General features: G+C 37.1%; 1 protein-coding gene across 2 annotated transcripts in view; it reads right to left on the bottom strand.

Moving 5' to 3' along the window:
• Positions 1–8092: 8092 nt before the first annotated feature.
• fndc1 (fibronectin type III domain containing 1) overlaps positions 8093–22316 on the bottom strand; it is a 33409-nt gene continuing 19185 nt past the window's right edge. For both annotated transcript variants that reach the window (XM_057353880.1, XM_057353881.1), the window contains 8 exons: positions 22096–22221; positions 15922–16158; positions 14315–14423; positions 9923–10002; positions 9817–9846; positions 9459–9620; positions 9095–9217; positions 8093–8772 (listed from right to left, as the gene is read on the bottom strand). In XM_057353880.1, the coding sequence (XP_057209863.1) occupies positions 8657–8772; positions 9095–9217; positions 9459–9620; positions 9817–9846; positions 9923–10002; positions 14315–14423; positions 15922–16158; positions 22096–22221 (983 nt within the window). In that variant the 3' untranslated portion in view covers positions 8093–8656. The remainder of the gene's footprint in view (positions 8773–9094; positions 9218–9458; positions 9621–9816; positions 9847–9922; positions 10003–14314; positions 14424–15921; positions 16159–22095; positions 22222–22316) is intronic.

The raw sequence follows: 22316 nt of genomic DNA, 5'->3' as shown, positions 1-22316 counted from the left end.
CAGATATTCCACCTGCATTGCATTTGATCTGCGGCCAGGCCTACCTTCAGGCAGAGAGCAAGAGGAGACCTGTGGATTTTTCCATAAGCCCATCCGAGGAATCGGAGCAGTTCTGCAACTGCCTGTCATTCCATTATGCTGATACTTAACAGGAGATGTATCAATCCAAATAGAGAAAAACGCCCAGCTCATTGAACTCAGAGAGATGACTGATAAAAATCAATTACTTATCTCTTTGTTGCAGCATATTTGTACCATCAGTTTTATCTGTGTTTTAAATTCTGCATTGTAACTGTTGCTGCGAGTTTTGTTTTGGTAAGCAGTTCAATCCTAATTTGTTTTGACTTTCTAGTTACAGTTGGTTAAAGCTGAGACCAGGAGCATTCAAACTTTTCCTTGATGTGGGGAATCAGCCATTCCCAGGTGAGACAGAAAAGTTATTGTTAGGGGCGGTTCACACAGAAAGCATTTTCCATTGTTTTTCTATGTAAATGCATGCTAGACGTTCATTATTTTCAGCCCTTCGAAGGGTTTACCCTCCGGAATGAAAGCAAGGGTTGAAGGGTATAGGCGACCAAACTGGATATTTTGCGTTCCAAACTGGATATTTTGCATGGGATGTTGACTTCAAGAAACAGTTCTTTGGACCCCTTTGTTAAACCCTTCCAGGGACTTAGGGCATAGGGATGAGCCCTTTGGAATGTAACGCAGGGTGTTTCTTGTAGTGCCTTTCTGCGTCATCATCCCATGCCCATAAGGAGGCATTGTTATAATGCAACGAATCTGTGCAAAAAATCATGGGGGTGCAAAGTGTCCATCAGTTATACCCTTCAAAATCCTTCATTCCGAAGGGACCTTTGAAGTGGCCAGTTATGAGCACTTCAGTTAGATGACCCTTCAGTATGGTGGGCGGCCATGATTGTTTTCACTCCGAAGCACCCGTCGGAGTGCAAAATATTTCGTTTCGACCAACCAATCAGATTCACATCTTCTAGAACAACATACAAAAGTTAATTGAAAAAATGAATGAATGAAGGCTCATGCTTTGAGACTGGTCTGCACCATTCCCAATTTCAGTTCTGTTCCCTCTTAACTTTTCTGTAAATTAGAAGTGAATGCTTTTACAGTCCATTTAAAAGCAATCACATGCAACATGTGTGGAAAATTCTTAAAACATTCTTAAAACATGACTCACTTCCCCTGAGAGACACAGAACCCCAATCAATTTTATATATCTGTTGAATTAGCTATGTTTTCCTGCCAGACAAAGATACTTTTGTTTAAACAAAAAAGTGATTTAAAACTACAGAAGTATCTTCCCTCACAAAAAAAAAAACATAAGCACGTTTGTCTTTGATAGTTCTAAAATGTTAACAGGAGGCGTTGCTACCACACTGTTTTGACTTGACTTGAAAGTGTGACTTCATCTTTCACTAAGTGTTTACCTTTTGACGATGTTGCCATGGAAACTCAGCCATGTTGGGATTTGTATACAAAGGGAACTAAGGAATAAAGGTCAGACTGTGATCAAACTCAGTCTCGAACAGGCCTGTCAAGCAGACATAAATATTAGAAGTTTATTTGTTACAGCATGAGATCAATTTTAATATCAGTCTGTATTTGCTTTTTGGGGAATATCTGACTACATAATGCTCTTTCATCCAAAAATAATAAACGTGACTTGATCAAAAAATGTCAGCAGGTTCACTTGACACGCAAGCTCAGATGCAGATGCAGATGCAGAAGCAAACTGATTGTTTTGGCACGCGCTTTTGTTATGATGTCATGTGTAAGGGAATAATTCTGTACTGAAATCAGATAAGATATTCAAAACTCATGTAATGGGATGTGAAATCTCATTATTTAATCTATCGATCCATCGTCCCCCAAAAAACATTGTAAAGAGATAGCCTGTAAGAGAGTGAGGGTAAAGAAAAAAATATATATTTTTTTTATATTTATATTTTTGCCTATATATTGACGGTACAGCGTTGTTAACCACGACTCAAACCACGCAAATGCGTAGGGCCCGCAACCTTAGGGGCCCCCTAGTGGCTACCAGCGGTAAAATCATTTGACGCTTGATTTAGACACTCAGATATATGCAATGACGCGCACGTATCATAGCGGTGCTCAAAAACGAAAGAAAGCAAAAGAAAAGAAATCTAATAATAATTTTACGAATATAGCAAAACAATGCTATGAAAAGAAGCACGAAAAGAAGAATCTTGCACCTTTTACTTTCTCATACTGTAGCTAAAAGCATTCTGTATTATTCTGAATAAAACAAAGGACACTTTTTCATCCCAAAACCAAGAAGGTTTATTCTAATAACAAACTGTATTGAATTTTGTGCTGTTATATGGTTCAACTTAAAATAAATCCAGTTTATATTTGTATGTATATACAGTATGTCTTATTAATTCCATGTACGCAATACTTGCTGTGCAATTCAAACAAAAATGTTAGGCAATGTGTGGGGGGCCTCAGGTCATGACTTTGCTTAGGGCCCCCAAAATGGTAAACACGCCCCTGAGACAGGAAATAATGGGATGAGAGAGAGGGGAACAGGAGCCGGGAAATGACCACGAGCCGGGATGTGAACTTTTGTCGCCCAATGTGCTGTTGCACGACATGTCACCGCACAGTCCACCGGACCACTGGCGCATACAGAAAATAAGTAATTTTAATAAAAAACCGTAATACTTTTTAATAAATGTAATAAATATTTTTATATTTTTATACATTTTAAAAAGCAAACACAGAATTCATTAAATGTATATATTGTAAAAATAAATTTTGAAATGTAAAACATACAGTTCAGGGATTCTCCAAGAGATGTAAATAAAATGTCCAAAGATGAATGATCTGGCCCTTTTTTGCTTTTGAGTGGGAATGTATTTGTTTCTTTGAATAAATGTAGACCCTCAAATTAAAACAAAATTGGTTTTGTGAAAAATGAAATGATCCTCTTATTTTTTATCTAGACCTGTATCAAACATCTACATTTTTTCTGTCACAAAAACATTTCTCAAATTCTCCATGGACCCCCTTGTTGCCCTCTGGGGGTCCACAGCACACGTAAGCACTGATGTATATTATATATATATAGGTTTATATAGGTTAGTGGGTTTCTTTTTGCTGTTGCAGGTGTTGTTTGTCATTGATCTGTCAAATTGCTGTACACTAAACAAGCCCTATTCAGTCTATTCGTTTTATAGGCATTCAACAGCCATTTGTAAAGATGTCACATTCTCAACTTGGAACATGTCCAAAGTGGAATTTTAATGTGTGAAATGAAATATCGAAGTTCTGCACACACAGCAGTTCCTTTGTCACATTGAGTTGTCCGTGGATACACCCAAACATAATAACAAATGGATCTCTGTCAGACGGGTGGGGCTCTACGTTTTTGGCTTCATATGTCTAGCAGCCACAGTCTGCAAAGGCGGACGACTGATTATGTAATACAGTGTCGTAGTGCTGTTGGAGTAATTACAGAACGCTTCAGACACTGTCTGGTAATTGTAAAGTAGTCATGCCAATGGACATTATAACAATGTATATTAAATTTTGTCACTAAATATGTGATTCCAGAGCCCCAGTTAAAGGTTAGCTGGCTGGGACAAGCAGGCTGAACTGGGGAACTATGGGTCCTAACTCTCTCCTGCATGTTTACATCTCATCTGGTGAGTTATGACAGGTTTTCCATGTGACGGCGTGGAGAGTTTGGCAGGTTCCTAGAAGGAAAAAAATTGGGAAATAACTGCAATGCATAAGGGAGTAACTCCAGAAACATACTGCATCATGTCTCAGGTATTCTAGGAGGTGAAAACCTGGGAGTCATTTTCCTAATGAAAGAGGAGTTTGTAATGCAGGTAGAAAAGCAACATAGTGAAAAGGTTAAACAAATGCAGTAGTGAAAATGGATGACAGAAATGTCTGATAATGTCTGTCAACAGCTGAACACATGGAGATGTAAACAGATCATCGATTATTGAAACAAAGACTGTATCCAAATTACATATATCCATATGGTGTTTTGTCTATAACCTTCACATTTTTTCCAAATTCAGGAAATGCTGCATTAAACATACATAAATACGTGATTATTTATGAATATTATATCAGCATATGAATAATTCAGACATGTGCATTGTGCATGCTTTTTTATTCACGTTGTATGCTTCAATCTTCAGCTTTGTATTATATTTTATGGTGTGTCTTTTTGTCCTGTACGTGTTGCAGCACATCTGACCTGTGATGTAATAGAGTTTTTGAAGTTCCGTCTCTTGAGTGTAATCGCTCGAGCCAAGCTGTCTCGTCAACAATATGTTAAATTACTGCTCTCACATGCTCTCTTGTGTGTCCTTAACACTTTGTAAAAACATCGGACTGCTTTCAAAATGTTTTTACAGTGGTGGCCCTTCAGATGCCATTACCTCTCATGAATTCAGACACACAAGGATATCGGCTTCACATGTGACTAATTTGTAGAGATTAATTTGAAACGATTGATGATCACAGACCTGGAATATCAGTCAACCCAACAGTACCAAATGAGCTAATGTAAAAGTACACAATTGACTTAAGCTGTAAAAAACATCTGAGGTGAGATATGACTTATCTTTCCTTAAAGTGAGTCAGAATCGATGAGTTCATGATGAGGTCATGGTAGTAGCCTTACTGATTATCCGTGTAAAGAACTGCGAAAATAATTCTGTCATCTTTTGAATTCTGTGTGTGGACATAAAATTCAAAGTGAATAAACTGCTGGCCTGCACAGTCTGCTTTAGTCTGGCACAGACTGAGGCTGGCACTCTTACACAGATATTGTGAGAAGGAAAAGCAAAGAGAGGTAGCTTATTCCCTTATCAGGACACACGGAGGTTATATTTGGATTTCATTTTATGCTAAATTTATTCCACAGAGTTTTTCAGCGAAGCATTATTTTGATTTATTTCCATGGGAAAATAGTGAATGATTTTTAATGCTGGTATGAGGATAATGTTTTTATTGTGTCTTCCATTATGGAAAAAATCATGTCCAGCTCTGTATTGCTTATTTTCTGGCCTGTGATAATCCGATTTGTTAAGGTCATTATTACATATCATTAGGGATAGTTTACCCAAAAATAATAATTCTTTCATCATTTACTTCTCATGTCATTCCAAACCTGTTTGACTTTCTACCTTCAAAAAAGGTTTGAAAGTTGAAACATTCACTCTATAAATGCTGAGTTGTTTTAACTAACTGTTGGGACAAATGTGAAAATCTGGGTTAATTTAACCCAACAAATGGGTTTGTCCATTTTTTGACCCAACACTGGGTTGAAAATTACCCAGCACTTTTTTGTGTTGGCCTCCACTGACTTCCACTTCTCATTTCTCAAAATATCTTCTTTTGTGTTCTCTAGAAAAAATTAAAGTGATACATGTTTGTGAATAAGCAATGACAGATTTTTGGGTGAACTATCCCTTTAGTAGGAAGTAAACCATCTTGTCATGCCTTTTGAACCTCACCACATTCGTAATTGAAAAGCTAAAAAGCATTCTGACAATATTATACATATGTGACCCTGGACAACAAAACCAGTCTTAAGTAGCACAGGAACATTTTTAGTAATCGGCAAAAATACATGGTATGGGTAAAAATTAACGATTTTTCTTTTTGCCAAAAATCATTATCATGTTCCATGAAGATATTTTATAAATTTCCTACTGTATATGTATAAAAACTTTATTTTTGTGAGTGGATGGCCTGCTACAGTGCCTCAGATTAACAACATCAAAGGCGATTTTCTCAATATTTTGATTTTTTTGCACCCTCAGATTCCAGCTTTGTAAACATTTGTTGTTCCGCCAGATATTGTCCTATTCTAACAACTCATATATCTATAGAAAGCTTATTTCTTCAGCTTTCAGATGATGAAAAAATCTCAATTTCGAAAAATTGACCCTTAAGACTGGTTTTGTCGTCCAGGGTCACATATTGCCAATGATTAGCTATTTTTCATCAACATGTTAACATATTTTAGTCTTTTTGGATTTAACAGTAAAACTATTAATGAATTCCCAAAATGTAGAGTTCATCTCAACAACATGACTCAAAATGTCATAGCCGATCAATAACTGATGAGACTAATAAAGGTGAACACTAACATGCAGTGAGGGTTGGAATGGCTTTATGGCATTTGTCGAGCAGGTTAATCTTCCCTCTTACTCAGTCTTGACTTTCTTTCGATGATTTAATTCTTTTAGAATGAGCGGTAACATTTTCCAGCCCAACTAGCGCATGACCTACTTTTAAAAGAGACGCACAAATAGCATGTGGAAAACAGTTTAGATTCTGCTTTACTTCAATTTGAATGGCTTTACATTTCGTTTACACAAAATCTGGAATAATTGTGTCTCATACTCAAGTGAGGTCTCCTCTGAATAATGAAAATTATTTATCCAGTACACTGTTTGATAAAAAAATGAAATTATTCAACATCCAGAAGGACAGAGAAAATCCAGACTAAACTGCAGTGACTTCAAGATTCTTGAAATGAACCAAATTACAAGGCATCTGTAATTCGTTGGGTAGCTTGCAGGCAGGTTTGCGAATCACTTGGCCAAAACAAAAGGGTGAACACTATGTGTGTAACCACTACTGAGATTGTTTAACAGAATTATCTGCCTCACATCTGTGGTTCTCCAGCCACAATTAAATGATTTATTATCTTCAGATCTTCTGATTCCCATTTGGTTGATTCCCATCAGTTTAAAAACTATTAAATGGCAAAACTTTGGCTGTCCTTTTTATGTTGTGACTAGTTCCACCTTCTCTTTTCTGCTTAGTTGAAAGTTTTCATTGAAGTTTATTTTAAAGGAGTTAAGTAAACAATTGGAAACTCTAGATATTTGCTGTAAGCCTATGATGACAGGGTTATTCCTGATCTGCTCAAAGTTTCCTGAAATTGTTCAAGACTATGACATCTAGCATGTTTGTAAACATATTTACCACAATATATTGTTCCGTAGCACGCCACTCTGTTTCTACAAAAGTCTTTCATACTCCCTCTCTCTCTCATCAGATGATGTTAGCAGATGTGTTTGTCCTGGTTTATTTGCCTTAACAGTGTTCTGTTCTCTGTTCTCTCTTATGAGTCTGGCCCACATCAAACCCATTATCTTTAAAGGCTGTTCCTCCTACAGAAAATAAATACATCTGAATTTATAAATGGTGAAAGGTTTTTGATTCTCACTGTTTCACATTGATTGGCATCTTCAGAGTTAGTTTTCTTAGTTAATGTCTGTTCTTGAAAAAATCACATTACACAACCAAATCCAGGAAAACCAAAGAGAAGATCCCTTAAGCAAGTGGATTGTAACTGGATGCCAACGAAAACAATAATGTGTCTGAATTTTATCATAAGGAACTGCTGTACTTAGAAATAAGAAACCTTGTTCTTTCTTGTTCTAATTTAAACCCAACCAGTGCCAAGACTCTTTATGGTGACATTCCAGATGATGACACACGTTTGTAACAATGCAGAATATGTGACTGCATGCCAGTCATTCACTTCAAATGATGGTAAAAGTATTCTCATACACAAATAATGGGAATTATTAAAAGGAATAATAAAGCATAAGCATATCTATTGAAGACCTTTATAGCAGGAGGGTCTGCTTTCGAAATATTTGTAATGTTAGAAGTTATAGCCTTTTAAATCTGTCAGAATAAAGGTTTGTTGCTGCATCACCTCATCTGAAATGGATAAGTGGATTTAGATGGTATTACTTATTGCCTATTATCATGGTGAAAACAAACCACAGCTGCATGACCACAAGCATGCATATTTCTGAAAGAATTAAACACTTCATGACTGTGCATTGGACACTGAATGACTTTCTGGAGATAATTTATATAAAATTGTATGTTAAACATATAATTCATCCCTATTAATGTATTGTCCACAGCAAAAAATAAAATACTAATAATGATTTTGTACTAATGTGGGTCTTGAAACAATATAATATGATATATCATATTATAATATAATATAATATATGTTTAGATAGAGAATAGAAATGATATCAAATTTTCTCCATAGCACCTTTATTACACTTTTAACCGTTCCTGAGCAAATACAAATATTTTTACCATCTGCCCTAATATGGGCAATATTTCCATGCCAACCTTTGGTAAAAAAAAGTGTACAAAAATTTGGCAAGTTATAAAAATATCAGCAAATATCACTCATTTAAGTCATTTTGCTTTGTGCTTTGATATTTATGTAACCCAAAACTCAAAATTCTTTAAGGGTACTGTAAGATAAATATTTCAGATGGAATTGAATGTGAAAATTACAAAATTACAATTACTGAATACATACAATTTTCCATAACGAAAAATAACACTTAATAATTTCAATACACATGCTGCAATTTCCTCATATACAGACTGATTTAAAAAGTGCTTGATATCGAATATGCAGAAATATTAGTGATACTCAAAGTACTATATTCTTTCCATCAGAAGCAGTTGCTATATGATTTAGATTTGATTGCCATGGTGAGCATCTCTGCGAATGGCTGGTATATATAGGGGGAAAACACATTAGCATGGAATGTGATTGCTTGTGGAAATGTCCTGTTGGAGTTTCATTCTGTTACCACTTTCCTGGGATGGGGACTCCACACTCATACCAGCCAACGAAAGGATGTGGTGTGCGCCTGCCAATGGCCCCAAAATTCACCGGCTCTTGTCTATATGAACGATAATAACCTAAAATCCACAAAAAATATGTATTGTTACTATTAGGCATCGATACAATTGTTTCTTATAAAGGTCTTGCTCTGGCAATTTTTTACAGTATTTACAACATACTTTGGTTTTAAACATATGTATTGGTATACTCTGTAATAATTTCACCTTATGAAAAGCCTATGCAGATGTAATTTTAAATACATTTTTTTCTCACCTATTTTACTGTTGCTGACATACATTCTAGACCCAACTGCTCTGTACCAAGTACACATTCACGACATGCACCTTCTTATAACACTGGAAAACTGAACTGAAAAACTAGAGAGCAGATGTGTCGCACCTTGAGCTGTGGGTAGGTAGAGAGAGAGGTTGTGTGGTCCTGTCCTCCCCTCTAAATAAGAGTCCACAAATTGGCAGTGGTCCTCTCCATGGCCAAATGTATCGCCGATGCTGTAGAATGTTTCTGAAATGGTGGAAAACAGGACTATCTTGAGTATTCCCCAAGACCCAAACCACAGACAGTGCATTGTATTAAGCTGAGGGAAACTGTGGTTTGGATAGAAACTTTCTTAGGCTCAAGGCCAGCACTCCAGAAATAGGTCGCTTTAGATTACAGACACAGTAGCTTAAGTTTAAAATGTATTAAGATGCAATTTGATATAGATGTAAGTAATGTAAATCAATAGAGAAAAGAGGGTCAATACCTTTCAGTCCATCTCCCATGAAGATCTTATAACGCAGAGAGTTGCATAGAATAACACCTACAAACTTCCTGTACCACGTGCGCTTGACAAACTGACTTCCTTTACAAGAACTGTGGGCGGGGTTATACCTGAATGTAAACGGGATCCAGATAGGTTCCCCACCTGGAGGGAAAGAACGGATATTTAGGTTTACAAATCCAATTCGATTAATATAATCACAGGGCATTCAGCTGGGAAAAATAGTAAAGACGAAAATTCCTGCACACAAGCATTGCATGCTGACCAAACATACTCTGTTTCTCATTAGGAGTTTAAATATGACTTCATAAGAGGCTCTAAACATAGATGAATCTCATACCTGGGGGTCTTTCTATGAGAAGGGGGTCATCTAGATAAAAAAACAGACATTTAATATGAGCATTTCTGAATCTAACAACCGTTATGAGCATTCAAAAGAGGCTCACCTGACTCTGTGACATATGTTAAAGTTTCACTGAAAGGCCCCAGGCCAAAGATGTTTTTTGCTTGAACTTTGAAGTAATACCTAGGAACACGAATTAAAACACAGAAGTATAAAATCATATTTATAGGAGGCAAACAAGCATACTGTCATGGAGAGGTTTGTTTTATGAGAAAACCTTTATGTACATATAAAACTAAAACGAACGCAGCTGAGTGAAACACCCATCCCTTTAACTTAATGTCACAGCGAGGAGAAAAAGGCACAAAGGGAGAAAGGGAAGGAAAGGAAAAGGAAGAACGAAACGGTTAAAATGCCCATCTCACGATCCTGATATCATAACACTGAGCCTCTGGTAAAAAGGCTGACAAAGAAAAATGACAAGAAGAGGTTGCGTGTTAAAGGGAATAACGCATCGGAAAGGAATTTTCAATCTGACAAAACCTCATTGTGACAAATAGCAGACCACAGCCACTCAGACCTGACTTTGGCACAAACATCGCCTCGGAGGATAAATTAGACAAGTAAAGAAATTAGAAACGAGAACTGTGAAGAAGTTCAAAGGGTGCTTAGGGCAGGGCTGCTCACAGCCTTCTGTTCTGCCAGTGAGTGTTCAGCAAGCACACGCTTCACTGGGTTTAACTCAGGACCCGTTTAATGACATAAAATCAGCACTGCTGGATCAAATTAGAACAGCCACGTGGAAACTCTGACCAAAATAAAGAGAAATGGACAATTATAGTCAGACCGCCAGAGGGAGAGTGAGGAAAGGGGACTGTCATTTTTCAACAGGGGTTTGTTTATCATTTTTCTTTGTCCTTTTGAACGTGTATCATTCAGGGTGTGTGTCTGTTTGCGATCTAATGCATATGTGTGTCCTGTTTTTCCTCGTCCATTTGTCCATAATTCTTTGTGGAATGGATGAAAGCTTGAGTCTGGATATAACACCCAAGTGGTTTGTCATTTTTGCTTTGATTTAGAAGGAACTGTTATTCCTCACATTGCATTTATCAAGATCCTGAAGCTAACGTTCTAAATAGCTAATTATTCATAGAAGTCATCAGCACTTCACGGTTGAATTATGAAGTGTCAGTCACAGTGCTCGACTAAGAGGCTATAATCACAGAGATTTTAAATGAATCCCAGAAGACAATAAAACAACTTCATCCTTGAGTTCCACACTTAAGGAGAAAACAAGCTAACATATCCAATCAGTACATACAGTATATGTATTTAAGTGTTTTCTCAAATATTGCTGAAAAGAGTGCATCTACACGCCTGGTAGTGTACAAAACAAATGTACAGCTGAACACAGCTGTATGCGTTTGTGCATGCTTGAGTAACTCATCTGTGAATGTGCGGACGTTTCATGCATTTTCTAAGTGGAAAATCTGTGGAATTTTGCTGAACATATTTAAAGTTAAATGTGTTTAATGGAGTAAAGAGTACTATTGTATTTTATTGGTAGCTGAAAGCTAAAATGATCCAGAATTTTTAATAAACGAACATGCAAAGTGGCGAGGGAAAGTGAAGACATTTATGAATGCCTTGAATTTCAAGGGCATGCATTCCAAGTGCCAGCTCATACTGTAAAGCACCTATGAAAAGTCTTGTAAAGACGCGTGGTTAGTGGGGTTATGGCGTTACAGTGAGAGCATTCAAGAAATAAACAGTAGTCATAATATTGCCCAGTGAATGTGGTGGAAAGGGTTTAGCCAAAGGCTGGCATGTTCTGATGAGTCTACTGAGGCTCATCTCTCAGAACACATGTCCACATGAGCCAGTTTTCACAGCGTAAAATATTAGTTGCTTTTAGCTCTTGTGAAACGGATACCTGAGTGCGTAAAAAACAAACTTATGTCTCTGCAGTTAAAATGCAGACAAGCCATCACATCATACATTGGTGCCGTGGTTTGTGTATGGAGCACTGATTTCTATGACTGGATTGTGATGGAACTCTTAAAACTACCGAGCAGTCATATTGGTACAATCATCTGCCAGAGGATGTCATTGACTGACACCCAGTACTTCGCTTATCTTATTAAAGGGATAGTTCACCCAAAAATGAAAATTCTGTCATAATTTACTCACTCTCTAGTTGTTCCAAACCTGTATAAATAGCTTTGTTTGGTTGAACACCGAGAAAGATATTTGGAAGAATGCTTGTAACCCCATTGACTACCATAGTAGGAAAAATTACAATGGCAGTAAAAAGTTCCCCAGACCTGTTTGCTGTCCTACATTCTTCAAAATATCTTATTTTATGTTAAACAGAACAAAAGAATGACAAAGTAGTTTAATTTGCCTACTATGGTGGTCAATAGGGTCCAAGAACTGTTTGGTTATAAGCAATCTTACAAATATATTTGTTTGAGTTCATCAAAACAAAGAAATTTATACAGATCTGGGGCCCGTTTCAGAAAGGAGGTTTAGTGAAAACTCTGAGTATATTAACCCTGAAATGAGGGAAACTCTGGGTTTTCCGTTTCAGAATGTGAGGTATGTCAAACCTGAGAAAGCGGGGTAACTCAAGCCCGTTTCTAAAGGAGAGGTATCTTATACTCAGAGTCAGTAACCATAGTAACTTACTCTGTGAACCTAACCTGGTCGGGAGCAGGTTTTCTTTGGTAAACCCAGAGTTTATTTCGATCTCCTCCCCCTTTTAAAGCGCAAGTGGTGTAACTCATCCATTCATTCATTAATACAGTCATTCATGGCACACATTTTGATTACACAGAGACCATCTCAGTGACTTATACTGTATGTCATATGTGCTTTTATAGAGGATTCATGAAGAGGCTGCATTAATTCATTGGAATGTACTTTGATTTCAGGAGAGCACCGAGTGGAATTTTGTCATTTCCCTGTGCATTTTTATTAAAACTGTACAGTTTTTCTTTACAGTGAATTAGATGTATCAAAATTATCTCATCCATCCTTACACATAAATAAAGTGCATGAATAAAGAAATGAATAAATACAGACATACATGCAGAAATGAAGCGATAAAGGTAATAAACAAGTAAATTTGACATGCAGCCATTCCAAGTGAAATCTGTTCAGAGCAGGATTCGAACCGGCGATCAGTCTAACTTTGCACGAGAGTCTGACGCCCTACAGGTGTCCTATACACCATGACGCCTTACTTGCGTAACTAGAGCACTCATGGCGAGTGAGAACATACGATTTTTTTATTATTTCTGTTGTTTCATTCATTTAATGATTAATTTATTTGTTTATTGGTATCAATTTATTAATTTAAACTTAAGTCATTTTCAGGACATCAGTAAATCGAGCGGAAAGTGTGCCTCACTCTCATGTGCTTTCTGCCGCCATGTTGCTTTTTTTGGTGCTGTTGCCATGGTGAATCGTGCTATCTTCGCTCAATTGATGATGGCTTTTTAAATCAATGGTGCACGTGCATAACATAGAGTGAAATTACTCAGAGTGGATTGAACTAATTGAAATCACCTGTTCTGAAACCGAAAACTCAGAGTTGCGATTCTCTGAGTAAATCAACTCAGAGTTCACATTTTAACTCGGTGTTGGTTGAACCTCCTTATTGAAACAGGCCCCTGGAACAACTTGAAGGTTGTTGACAGATGACATGATTGATGACAGAATTTTTGTCATCATTGATGAATGATGACAGAATTTTTATTTTTGGGTGAACCATCCCTTTAACCATGGGTTAACAATAGTACAATTTATAGTAAAACTATTGCAATACAAATAGTAAAACATGATTTTTGAAAGATTTTAAAAACGGAGTTATCTCATTTTGGAAACAAACTCTTCATATATTTCTCCATCCATGTATGTAATACTAGGTTGACGATATATGCTGCATACGATACAACTCGTAAATTGTATTTTCCTACCTTAAACTACCTTAAAAACTACGTTTGCAACGGCCCACGAAGCCGGACATTCGACCTCTGAACTCGGGGCGGATCGACAAACCCCGACCTCAGAGAGACTAGCATAGCATCGCCTATGGTCTGTACGCGCCAAGTGCAAGGTGGGCAATAATATCCAAAATTCAAGTTATCTCGAAGACAGGATTACTGTTTGGCGCAAACAACACAAAAATGTCTCCGCGTTGTTGCTCAATCGGTCTCCGCGTCAATCATCTTGGTGCTCAATCGCTCTCGCTATGACGATGTCGTCATAGGGCTAAGGTATCTTGCACACTGCACAGGCAGTCGAACACAGTTGTAACGTCATCAGGGTGAGTAGACGAAGACCTTTTTCTTATTTGGCAGTCTATGCTTTTTATTTTTAGATGTTGTCGGAGTCCAAAAGTTTTTGTTTGCGTTATGAGTAAGGATAGAAGAAAACGCGGGATTGTGTTAGCATCTGCGTGCATGTGTTTGTATAATATAATGAATCGCACCTGGAGTTTGGCTTGAGGTTTTCGACCTCAAGGTGTGTTCCGTTTGAGAGCCCTTTTGACCACTTGTTATTGAGGACGTCGTCATAGGATGCACTGTGCACCATGTAGCCTATAAAAAAGGGTAGAATTTTTTAGCACACACTAAATGTGAGAGATTTAAAAAGATCATTTATTCTGCGTGTCTAAGTCTAAACTCGAGTAAACTGTATCTCTCTCATAATGTTTTTTAGTAGTGATTCCTAATCACAGCTAACAAACATCAGGACTGTGTAACCTCATGCCAAGACAATGGGCTTGTTCGACTTGAAGCGGCGCCGAATAGCCTACAGGCGGATGACATCAAAGTACCGCGAGAGCGATTCGAAAAACGACAAATAGTTTCCTTTCGAATCGCTCTCGCGGTACTTTGATGTCATCCGCCTGTCGGATCTTGCGGCGCCGCATGAAGTCGAACAAGCCTAATGTGATGTAGAAATAGTATTTTACATCATTCAGATTGCATTTCATAAGCAAATGACAGGCCAGTTCCATTCAACAGCATTTACATGCAGTTGTGAACAAGCCTCAATGCCTGTATCCGCCTAAGAATTACAGCAGCAACATCTTGTAAAGTTTTATTTAATGGCATCTGGACTTTATTTTTCATGTGTTAAAATGTTGCACCATTCATCAAAGCAACTTTATCATTCATCTGCTGGCAGGAATTCCTCTGCATTGAAACCTCACACATCACATCATGACATTAACAGTGGCTGCGGGAATTCCCGCCCTGTATTTGAGATTTGGATAAAATTGTAAGGGTCTGCGTGTTGAATATTGAAAAACATATTCATAGCTTTGTGTTTGAAAATACACATGAAATTGAAAGCTTGAAACGGATTATATTTGTATGTGTAGATGACAGGTTGTAGGACATGTGAACACTTAAACGGAAACATACGTATTGTTGTATACTGCACATTATAGTTTGTAGTCCTTTAAAATCTATGCTAAATAAGGAGAATGCCGTATAATATTATGCCATTTGAATGCAGTTGAATAGATTCTAACTGCAGTTTTTACACACATTTAGAAACATATAAAAACTGTACATGTGAATATAACTTCATCTTTTTTTGTATATTCATGGATTTTGTGGTAATGGTTCAGTTGTTAAAATAATGAAATATGCAAGAAATCAAACTATCTACAGCCCTGTCAACAACATCATTATGTGTTTGACAGTTTGACTACACATCATGTAGTTGAATAGCAAATTGCACATCTGTCTTTCAAATGTTGCTTTTGATGCATCTATGAATTGTAAATCTTATTATTTCCAGTGTTGCTTTCGAAAAGGACTAGACATGATTGACTTGCTTTGTAAAATACTGTAGGCATATTTCACATGCTGAAGATGGATAAAGTAAAGCATTATTGGTAATGCCATAAACTGGATTATTGTGTTTTGTTCTTTTCACAGTGATGTTACTAATTTCATTACAATTATATTTAGGACCCCTCATATAACTGGTAGTTATGGAAGATTAATATCTCAAAGAAGTACTTAAATGTTACTTCTTTTTTTCTTTTAACTGAAATGTACACGTGATAAACCTCTCACTCACCTGATACCATGTCATCTTTCAGTGGCTGTGCCCAGTCTAGAATGACAAAGGAGTGACAGCCCTCCATAGCTACCACAGTGACATTATGGGGTTTGTTCTTGGGTGGCTGCTTTTGATTGGTTGACTGTAGATCTTTCTCCATCAAGTTCGCCAAGACATCCACTTGTAGATATTCCAGAGCCTCGGTCAGGGAACAGGGAGCTCCAGGGTCCTTACGTATGTAGTTTACATATGGAGCTGAGAGCAGGAGGTAGTGAGGAAAAAAGAAGGATATGAGTGTGCTTATTGTTTAACATGACCAGTGCAATCCACAAATCTCAATTCATTCAAATCATTAATTGATTAAATTAAAACAAATTATATATATACTGTACATACAATATACTGCCTATTGTCCTTTTGTCTAATATTGTCCTTTTTGTCAAATGTATATTGTCTCTCACATATTAATTTTTTTATGATTTGTTACCTGTGCCTTGTCACTTTTTTAACCTGTATGTGCACTGGAAGACAAATTCCTTGTGTGTCCAAGCACACTTGGCAATAAAGCTCTTTCTGATTCTGATTCTGGTATATATAATGATATGTGATATGTCTCCATTTTGTATCAATGACAATGTACTCAAGTTCAAAACCTTGTGATCCATGTTATCTCAGTATGATCCAAATTTTAAATAGCAAAATTCAGATTTTAAATGTGTCACAGACTTTTGGAACGTATTGTGTATATCACATAAAGCATTTACTTTTAAGTTTAAAATGAACATAAATTGTGTTTGAATATGTCAGATTTTAAACAACTAGTAACACAAAGGACTGCAAAACATCTACCAACTTTCATGGAAATTGACAAGAAATATATTGAGTTATTTGTTTGGTTCCATGGTACCGTTCAGCAAAAAACATTGTTTAAAATTGCATTTTTCTTCTCGTCCTCATTCAATATTGTATGCAGTTTACACTAGGGATGGGCGTTTTTCAATAATTTCATAATCGAATATTTGAGCTCATGAAAATGGATATTTGAATATTCATTTATTTAAATGAAGTTAGTAAGGACGTAATTTGTTATGGTTTTATTTAGTCACAATTTCACATCAAGCTTATAATTATCATTAAATATTCATAACGCACAAATATTACATCCTGTATATAGGTTTTTTGAAAAGATTGTTGAAAGAATGTTGAAAAGATTAGCAACGTTGGAAAAAATAGAAAAATACATAACTTCATTTAAACCTGCGCAGAGCGAAATCATACAAAAACAGATCAAAAACAAAACTTAAAATAATGCAACAAATAATGCTGTTTTACTCTGGTGAAAGTTCCTCATCCAGTTAACAAGCCGACAGCATAGAAAACACGCTGTTCTAACTCCCGGTAACAAAACGCAGATCTGACAAGAATAACTGTCTTTATTGTTTATAATGTTGATAATAAAAAAGTAAACAAGCTTGATACCTCCATGCTGACTGTTAAGATCCTAAAAACATAGACGGAGCCATTGTAGTGCTTGTTGTCCTGTTTATTACGTGGCCGTCATCTCAGGAAGATATTTACTAATGCTGCTGCTGATTACCACTGCATATAAATATTGTTTTCTTTGTCATTTCATTGTCTTATTTGGCTTTGCATTTGCATTTGCATCGTTGGGCTAAATAAAATCAACTAAGGTAACTAAGGAATTACAGCACGTTTAAAAAACTACAACATCCGTGCCAATTTATTTACAGGCTATAACTTGAAGGCACCGACCCTATTTGAACTTTTTAGGAGGAAAATACAGGCTTTTAGGTATGGAAAAAGGTAGCAGTCGTATGCCAGATTCATTAACATGGATAATTATTGCGGATCGAATATTTGAACATTCGTGCACATCCCTAGTCTATGCTTGCATGTAGTCGTAGAAAATAAAATCCATTGTTGCTATTTCACATTAGACTATGGCTCTTCCTGTTGGCCTGATAAAAATTCTATTATTTCTGTCGTCCCGTATAGTGCCAGCTGGATCCACAGCTGTGAACACTTCCAGAACCCCTTGTTTGATTGGGCCACAAGATTCACAACTGGAGCTAATCAAATGCTCCATGTGATGTTGACCCTAATACTGAACAAAAACACACACTTCTGTGCATGTGCCTCCACCGAGACTCAAAAGGTACCACACGTGTGATAACCAGAAAACGGCAAATAAAGTGTGTGAGATAAAGCTGGAAGAGGAAACCTGTGAAGGGGAGAAAAACTGAATAGTGCATTATAAGAAAAGACAGGATACAGCTTCCAACACGATTGCTCAGAGATGAAGTTTGATGTTCTTGTATACATGGCATCACACATGCCAACAGCGACTGGATTCACACACACAGTGGTACACCAAGGCAGGCATAGACTGAGGCCTAAGTAAGTATAGCAAGATCTGGAGAACAGAGAGCACACCGGCATATTAAACCCATAAATAATGAAGAACATGTCTGAAGTTTGGGCCAGAAGGAAGCCACTTTCAGCTCATATCAGCAGATTTAGCTCATGACATTTTATTTAGGGTTTCTTTCTCTGCTTGTTTCTCAGAAGAAATGGCAAGCATATGCGTAAAAGTGTCTGTCTGTTGTGTAGTCCACAGCCTGAAGGCTCAGAATTGATCTCTGTCCATGGACTGAGGATGAGATTTTCCATGAGCTGTTTTCTGTGTTCCTGGAGCTGATATTTTTATGTATTCATCTTTTTGCTGGTGAAACAAAATGGGCTCTAAACGGTGGTTGGCTGTGGATCAACTGATATGGATTCCATTGGTCTGTTTGATTGCTTGTAATGCTTTCTGATACTTGACGCATCTTTTACTCTAACAGGCTTCTTTTGGTGCTGAAGCTGAAGCCAGTGCCCAAATTAGAAACCGTTCTGTAAGTTTCCATCTTATGCTGCTTTGGGCTGTAAAAATTGGTTCTACACTGGCCCCTACAATCTATTGGTCTTGAATGGGTGGTGTACTGTAATGTCTCCAAATGTTTTTAAAACGTTTTCAAAACAAATACAACTTATTCTGCCAAAACCTATGCAAAAAAGGTTCTTGAATCTGTTTACGCGCCAAGTGCCCAATGTGACCCGTGTACCAATAGGTACAAATACAGTATCAGCATACTGGGCCAAGTACAATGCAGTCCGTCTGTGCAGACAGAAATAATAAGCTTTGTTCCTGGGCTCTTTTAATAAACATACTTGTGTATTTGAACACTATATTGGTGCTTTGGGCTCCAGTGGTCTCAGTGGTGCTGATATCTCCCTATCCTTGTATAGGCCTGCTGGGCATGGCCATTTTCAATACTGCTGTATAAATGCATTACAATCACCAGCCTAGAGAGTGCTGAGGGCCTCCTTTATAAAACAATGAAGAGTTGGCCCATAATATTTTTCTCATTCTTATTGTGTTTTCCTATGTATCCAGCCAAAGTAGTTGATGTCACATCACTGCCAAGACAAGCATATTAGAGGAGCCATGAAACAGTAGGAGCTCTGGGATTTTTGGCTAATGATTAAAAACAGAACCCAGGTCAGTACAACCCCTGTCTTGTCATAGGCTATGAATTTGAGAATTCTGGCCAACGTGCAATACATGCAACAAATTAATCAGTAATATCTGTAATTTATGTTGGTGGTTAGACAGATTTTAAACCATTAGTAAAGGAATAATTCCTCCAGATCATTCTGTAAATATTCATACACTGTTGTGTTGTTTCAAACTTGTGCGCTGTTATTTTGTTCAGTGAAACACAAAAAGGACAATTTTGAAATGATTTCTGACTGTTTTCAGTACAATGGCAGTACATGGTAACCAGTCTGTCAAGCTCAAAAATGTTAAAGTGGTACTTCACCCAAAAATGAAAATTCTGTGATCATTTACTTACACCTTTGTCATTTCAAAGCTGTATGACATTTTCCTCTGCAGAACACAAAATAAGATGTTTTGAAAAATACTGATAACCAAACAATGGCGGTACCCATTCACTTCTATTGTGTAGATATAAAACCAATGCAAGTCAATGGGTACCGCCGTTGTTCAGTTACCAACATACTTCAAAATATCTTCTTCTTGTTCTGCAGAAGAAAGAAAGTCATACAGATTTGAAATGACAAGATCGTTAGTAAATGATTGCAGAATTTCCATTTTTAGGTAACTATTGCTTAAGACACTATGAAAATAGTCCATGTGACTTTTGCACTTAAATATGATGCAGATAGTTTGACATCCAACTTGCACGTTTCATTTAGTTGCATATTGAGTTTTATTAATTTGAGAGTGGAGAATGACTTGAATTTCAGTCTGTTCATCACAAATCTATCAAATGGCTCCAGAAGACTTGGAGTAAAGTGCACAAGTCATATGGACCACTTTTATAGTTCCTTTTTCTTTGGCAGAAAAACTGACAGACTGGCCACTAAACTGTCAGAGTATGGAAAAAAGCTGTGTAAAGAATTCTCTCTCAATGTTCCACATTGATAATGCAGCATGCAGGTTTGACATGAAGGTTAAAAAAAATTTCCAAGGTTTCCAAGTCCATTATGTTATTTTGATATCCAACACCAGACAAGTAGCTTGTGCTGAGTTGCGGTAGAGTACCCAGGAAGATACTGAGAGCTCTCAACACAATAGCAAACTGTATTTTACTGCTAGTATAGTAGAATCAACTGAGGAGCAGAACACATTTGTAATCACTGTAGACTTCACAAGCCAAACCTCCAGCTTGGCGTAAGCAGTTCTTATATTCATACAGCTGTTGGCACAGGTTCTGCCCGCAAACTGGACAAGAAACAATGTTCCATAGCAAGGTGTACGTATGGCTTGTGCGGATTTGCTTTCGGAAAGAGGAATGTGCTGACTATGTTAAAAGGCCATTATGTGCAGTCTTAGTAAATTAATTCATGCTGAACTTGAAAAAGCTTGGCTGGAGTCAGAGAGCACATCCTGGAGCAAAATGGAAGACAGATTTTTTTCACACATCATAAGACGTCCTTTGTTGAAGTGCATGATTGTATTATATATCCTGTTATATAATTATGATGAGAGACCAAGATGTGAATTCATATTCAGATGTGGATGGCAGCATAATGGGCTTTAAGCTAATCTTTGCACAGCTGAGAGAAACACAGTTGCTCTATTTGTGAATTGGCTGGACCAACATGCTAAAAGTTAAGCAGTTGTAAATAAACCGGCTTTCTCATTTTTCTTTTTCGTGCACACACCTTTATCTTACACACAGCCTTTAGTATTTGGGAAGGAAGCCCAAACCCACAGACACTGAGGCAAAATTTATAGAGTTGACTTTAAATACTTTCACTCAGGCATTCTGAGAAATTTCCAACAGAAGCTGCCCACATGAAAGAACCTGAGACTTTAGAGCTTGTAAAACCAATGACCTCTTAAATAGTCTCAAACAGCAAATGTATTAGTTGCAAAACGGAGGGTTGGTTAGTTGCACGCTGGCGATATGAAAAAGAAAACAGGGTGGAGAAATGGATGTAAAACTTACGATAAAACAAGTTAAATGGATGCTAAAGGTAATACTACATTCGCCACCTTTTCTCTTCTTCTTTTTCACATTACTCACAAATTTACAAGCAATGTTTTGTTTGTTATAGGAGACAACATACCTTTATCCAAAGCAGCTACAAATTGAGTAATATACTAATACAAGTGATTACCAAACAATTTTAGGTGTGTATGCAGAATTTTTAGAAGTTACCCTGAAGAGTACAAGCTAAAGGTGTAAATGCAAAACAGTAAGCAAAAAATATAAAAGGTAAACAGGATTATGGTAGAATGGTCATGAAAGATAGGTATTCAAATGCTCACAGAAAAGATGTCCAAATATTTTGATGGACTCGACATGTACATAAGGTCAGCTGCACGCTCCATTTGCTCAGAGCTTTCAAACATCATCAGGGGAACAAGCAACATTTACAGGCCAAATAAATCTCAAGTGCTTTACATCTACAGGAAATGCTGAGGTGATTGAAAAGAAATTAACTGTGAGCAGCCAGTTGTGTTTCCTGGGAGGGTCGATCCCAGCAAGACAGCTGTTTGGAACCAATGATCGCTGAGATGGTACAGCATATTTTCCCACAATGTGAATGGTTTTTGTGTTACCTCAGATGTAAACAAACATGCAGAAGATGCATTACCTGTGAAACGTTTCTTGCCAGCAACATCAAACTCGGAGGTAGGGGTGTTGTTAAATGGCCTTGTCTCAAGAGTGGGGGGCTGTGTTGTGGGGATTGACATTGTTGTGGTCTCCAGTAAAAGTTCCTCTGTGCAAATAAGAAACACAAAATTAACTTTTTTACAATACAATATAATATGAAATAATAATAAAACTTAATGCTAAGAAAATGTCTAGTATTAT

The sequence above is a fragment of the Triplophysa rosa genome, linkage group LG15 (genome assembly GCF_024868665.1).
Source record: "Triplophysa rosa linkage group LG15, Trosa_1v2, whole genome shotgun sequence".
NCBI lineage: Eukaryota > Metazoa > Chordata > Actinopteri > Cypriniformes > Nemacheilidae > Triplophysa > Triplophysa rosa.
This window is presented reverse-complemented; position numbering and strand designations above follow the sequence as displayed.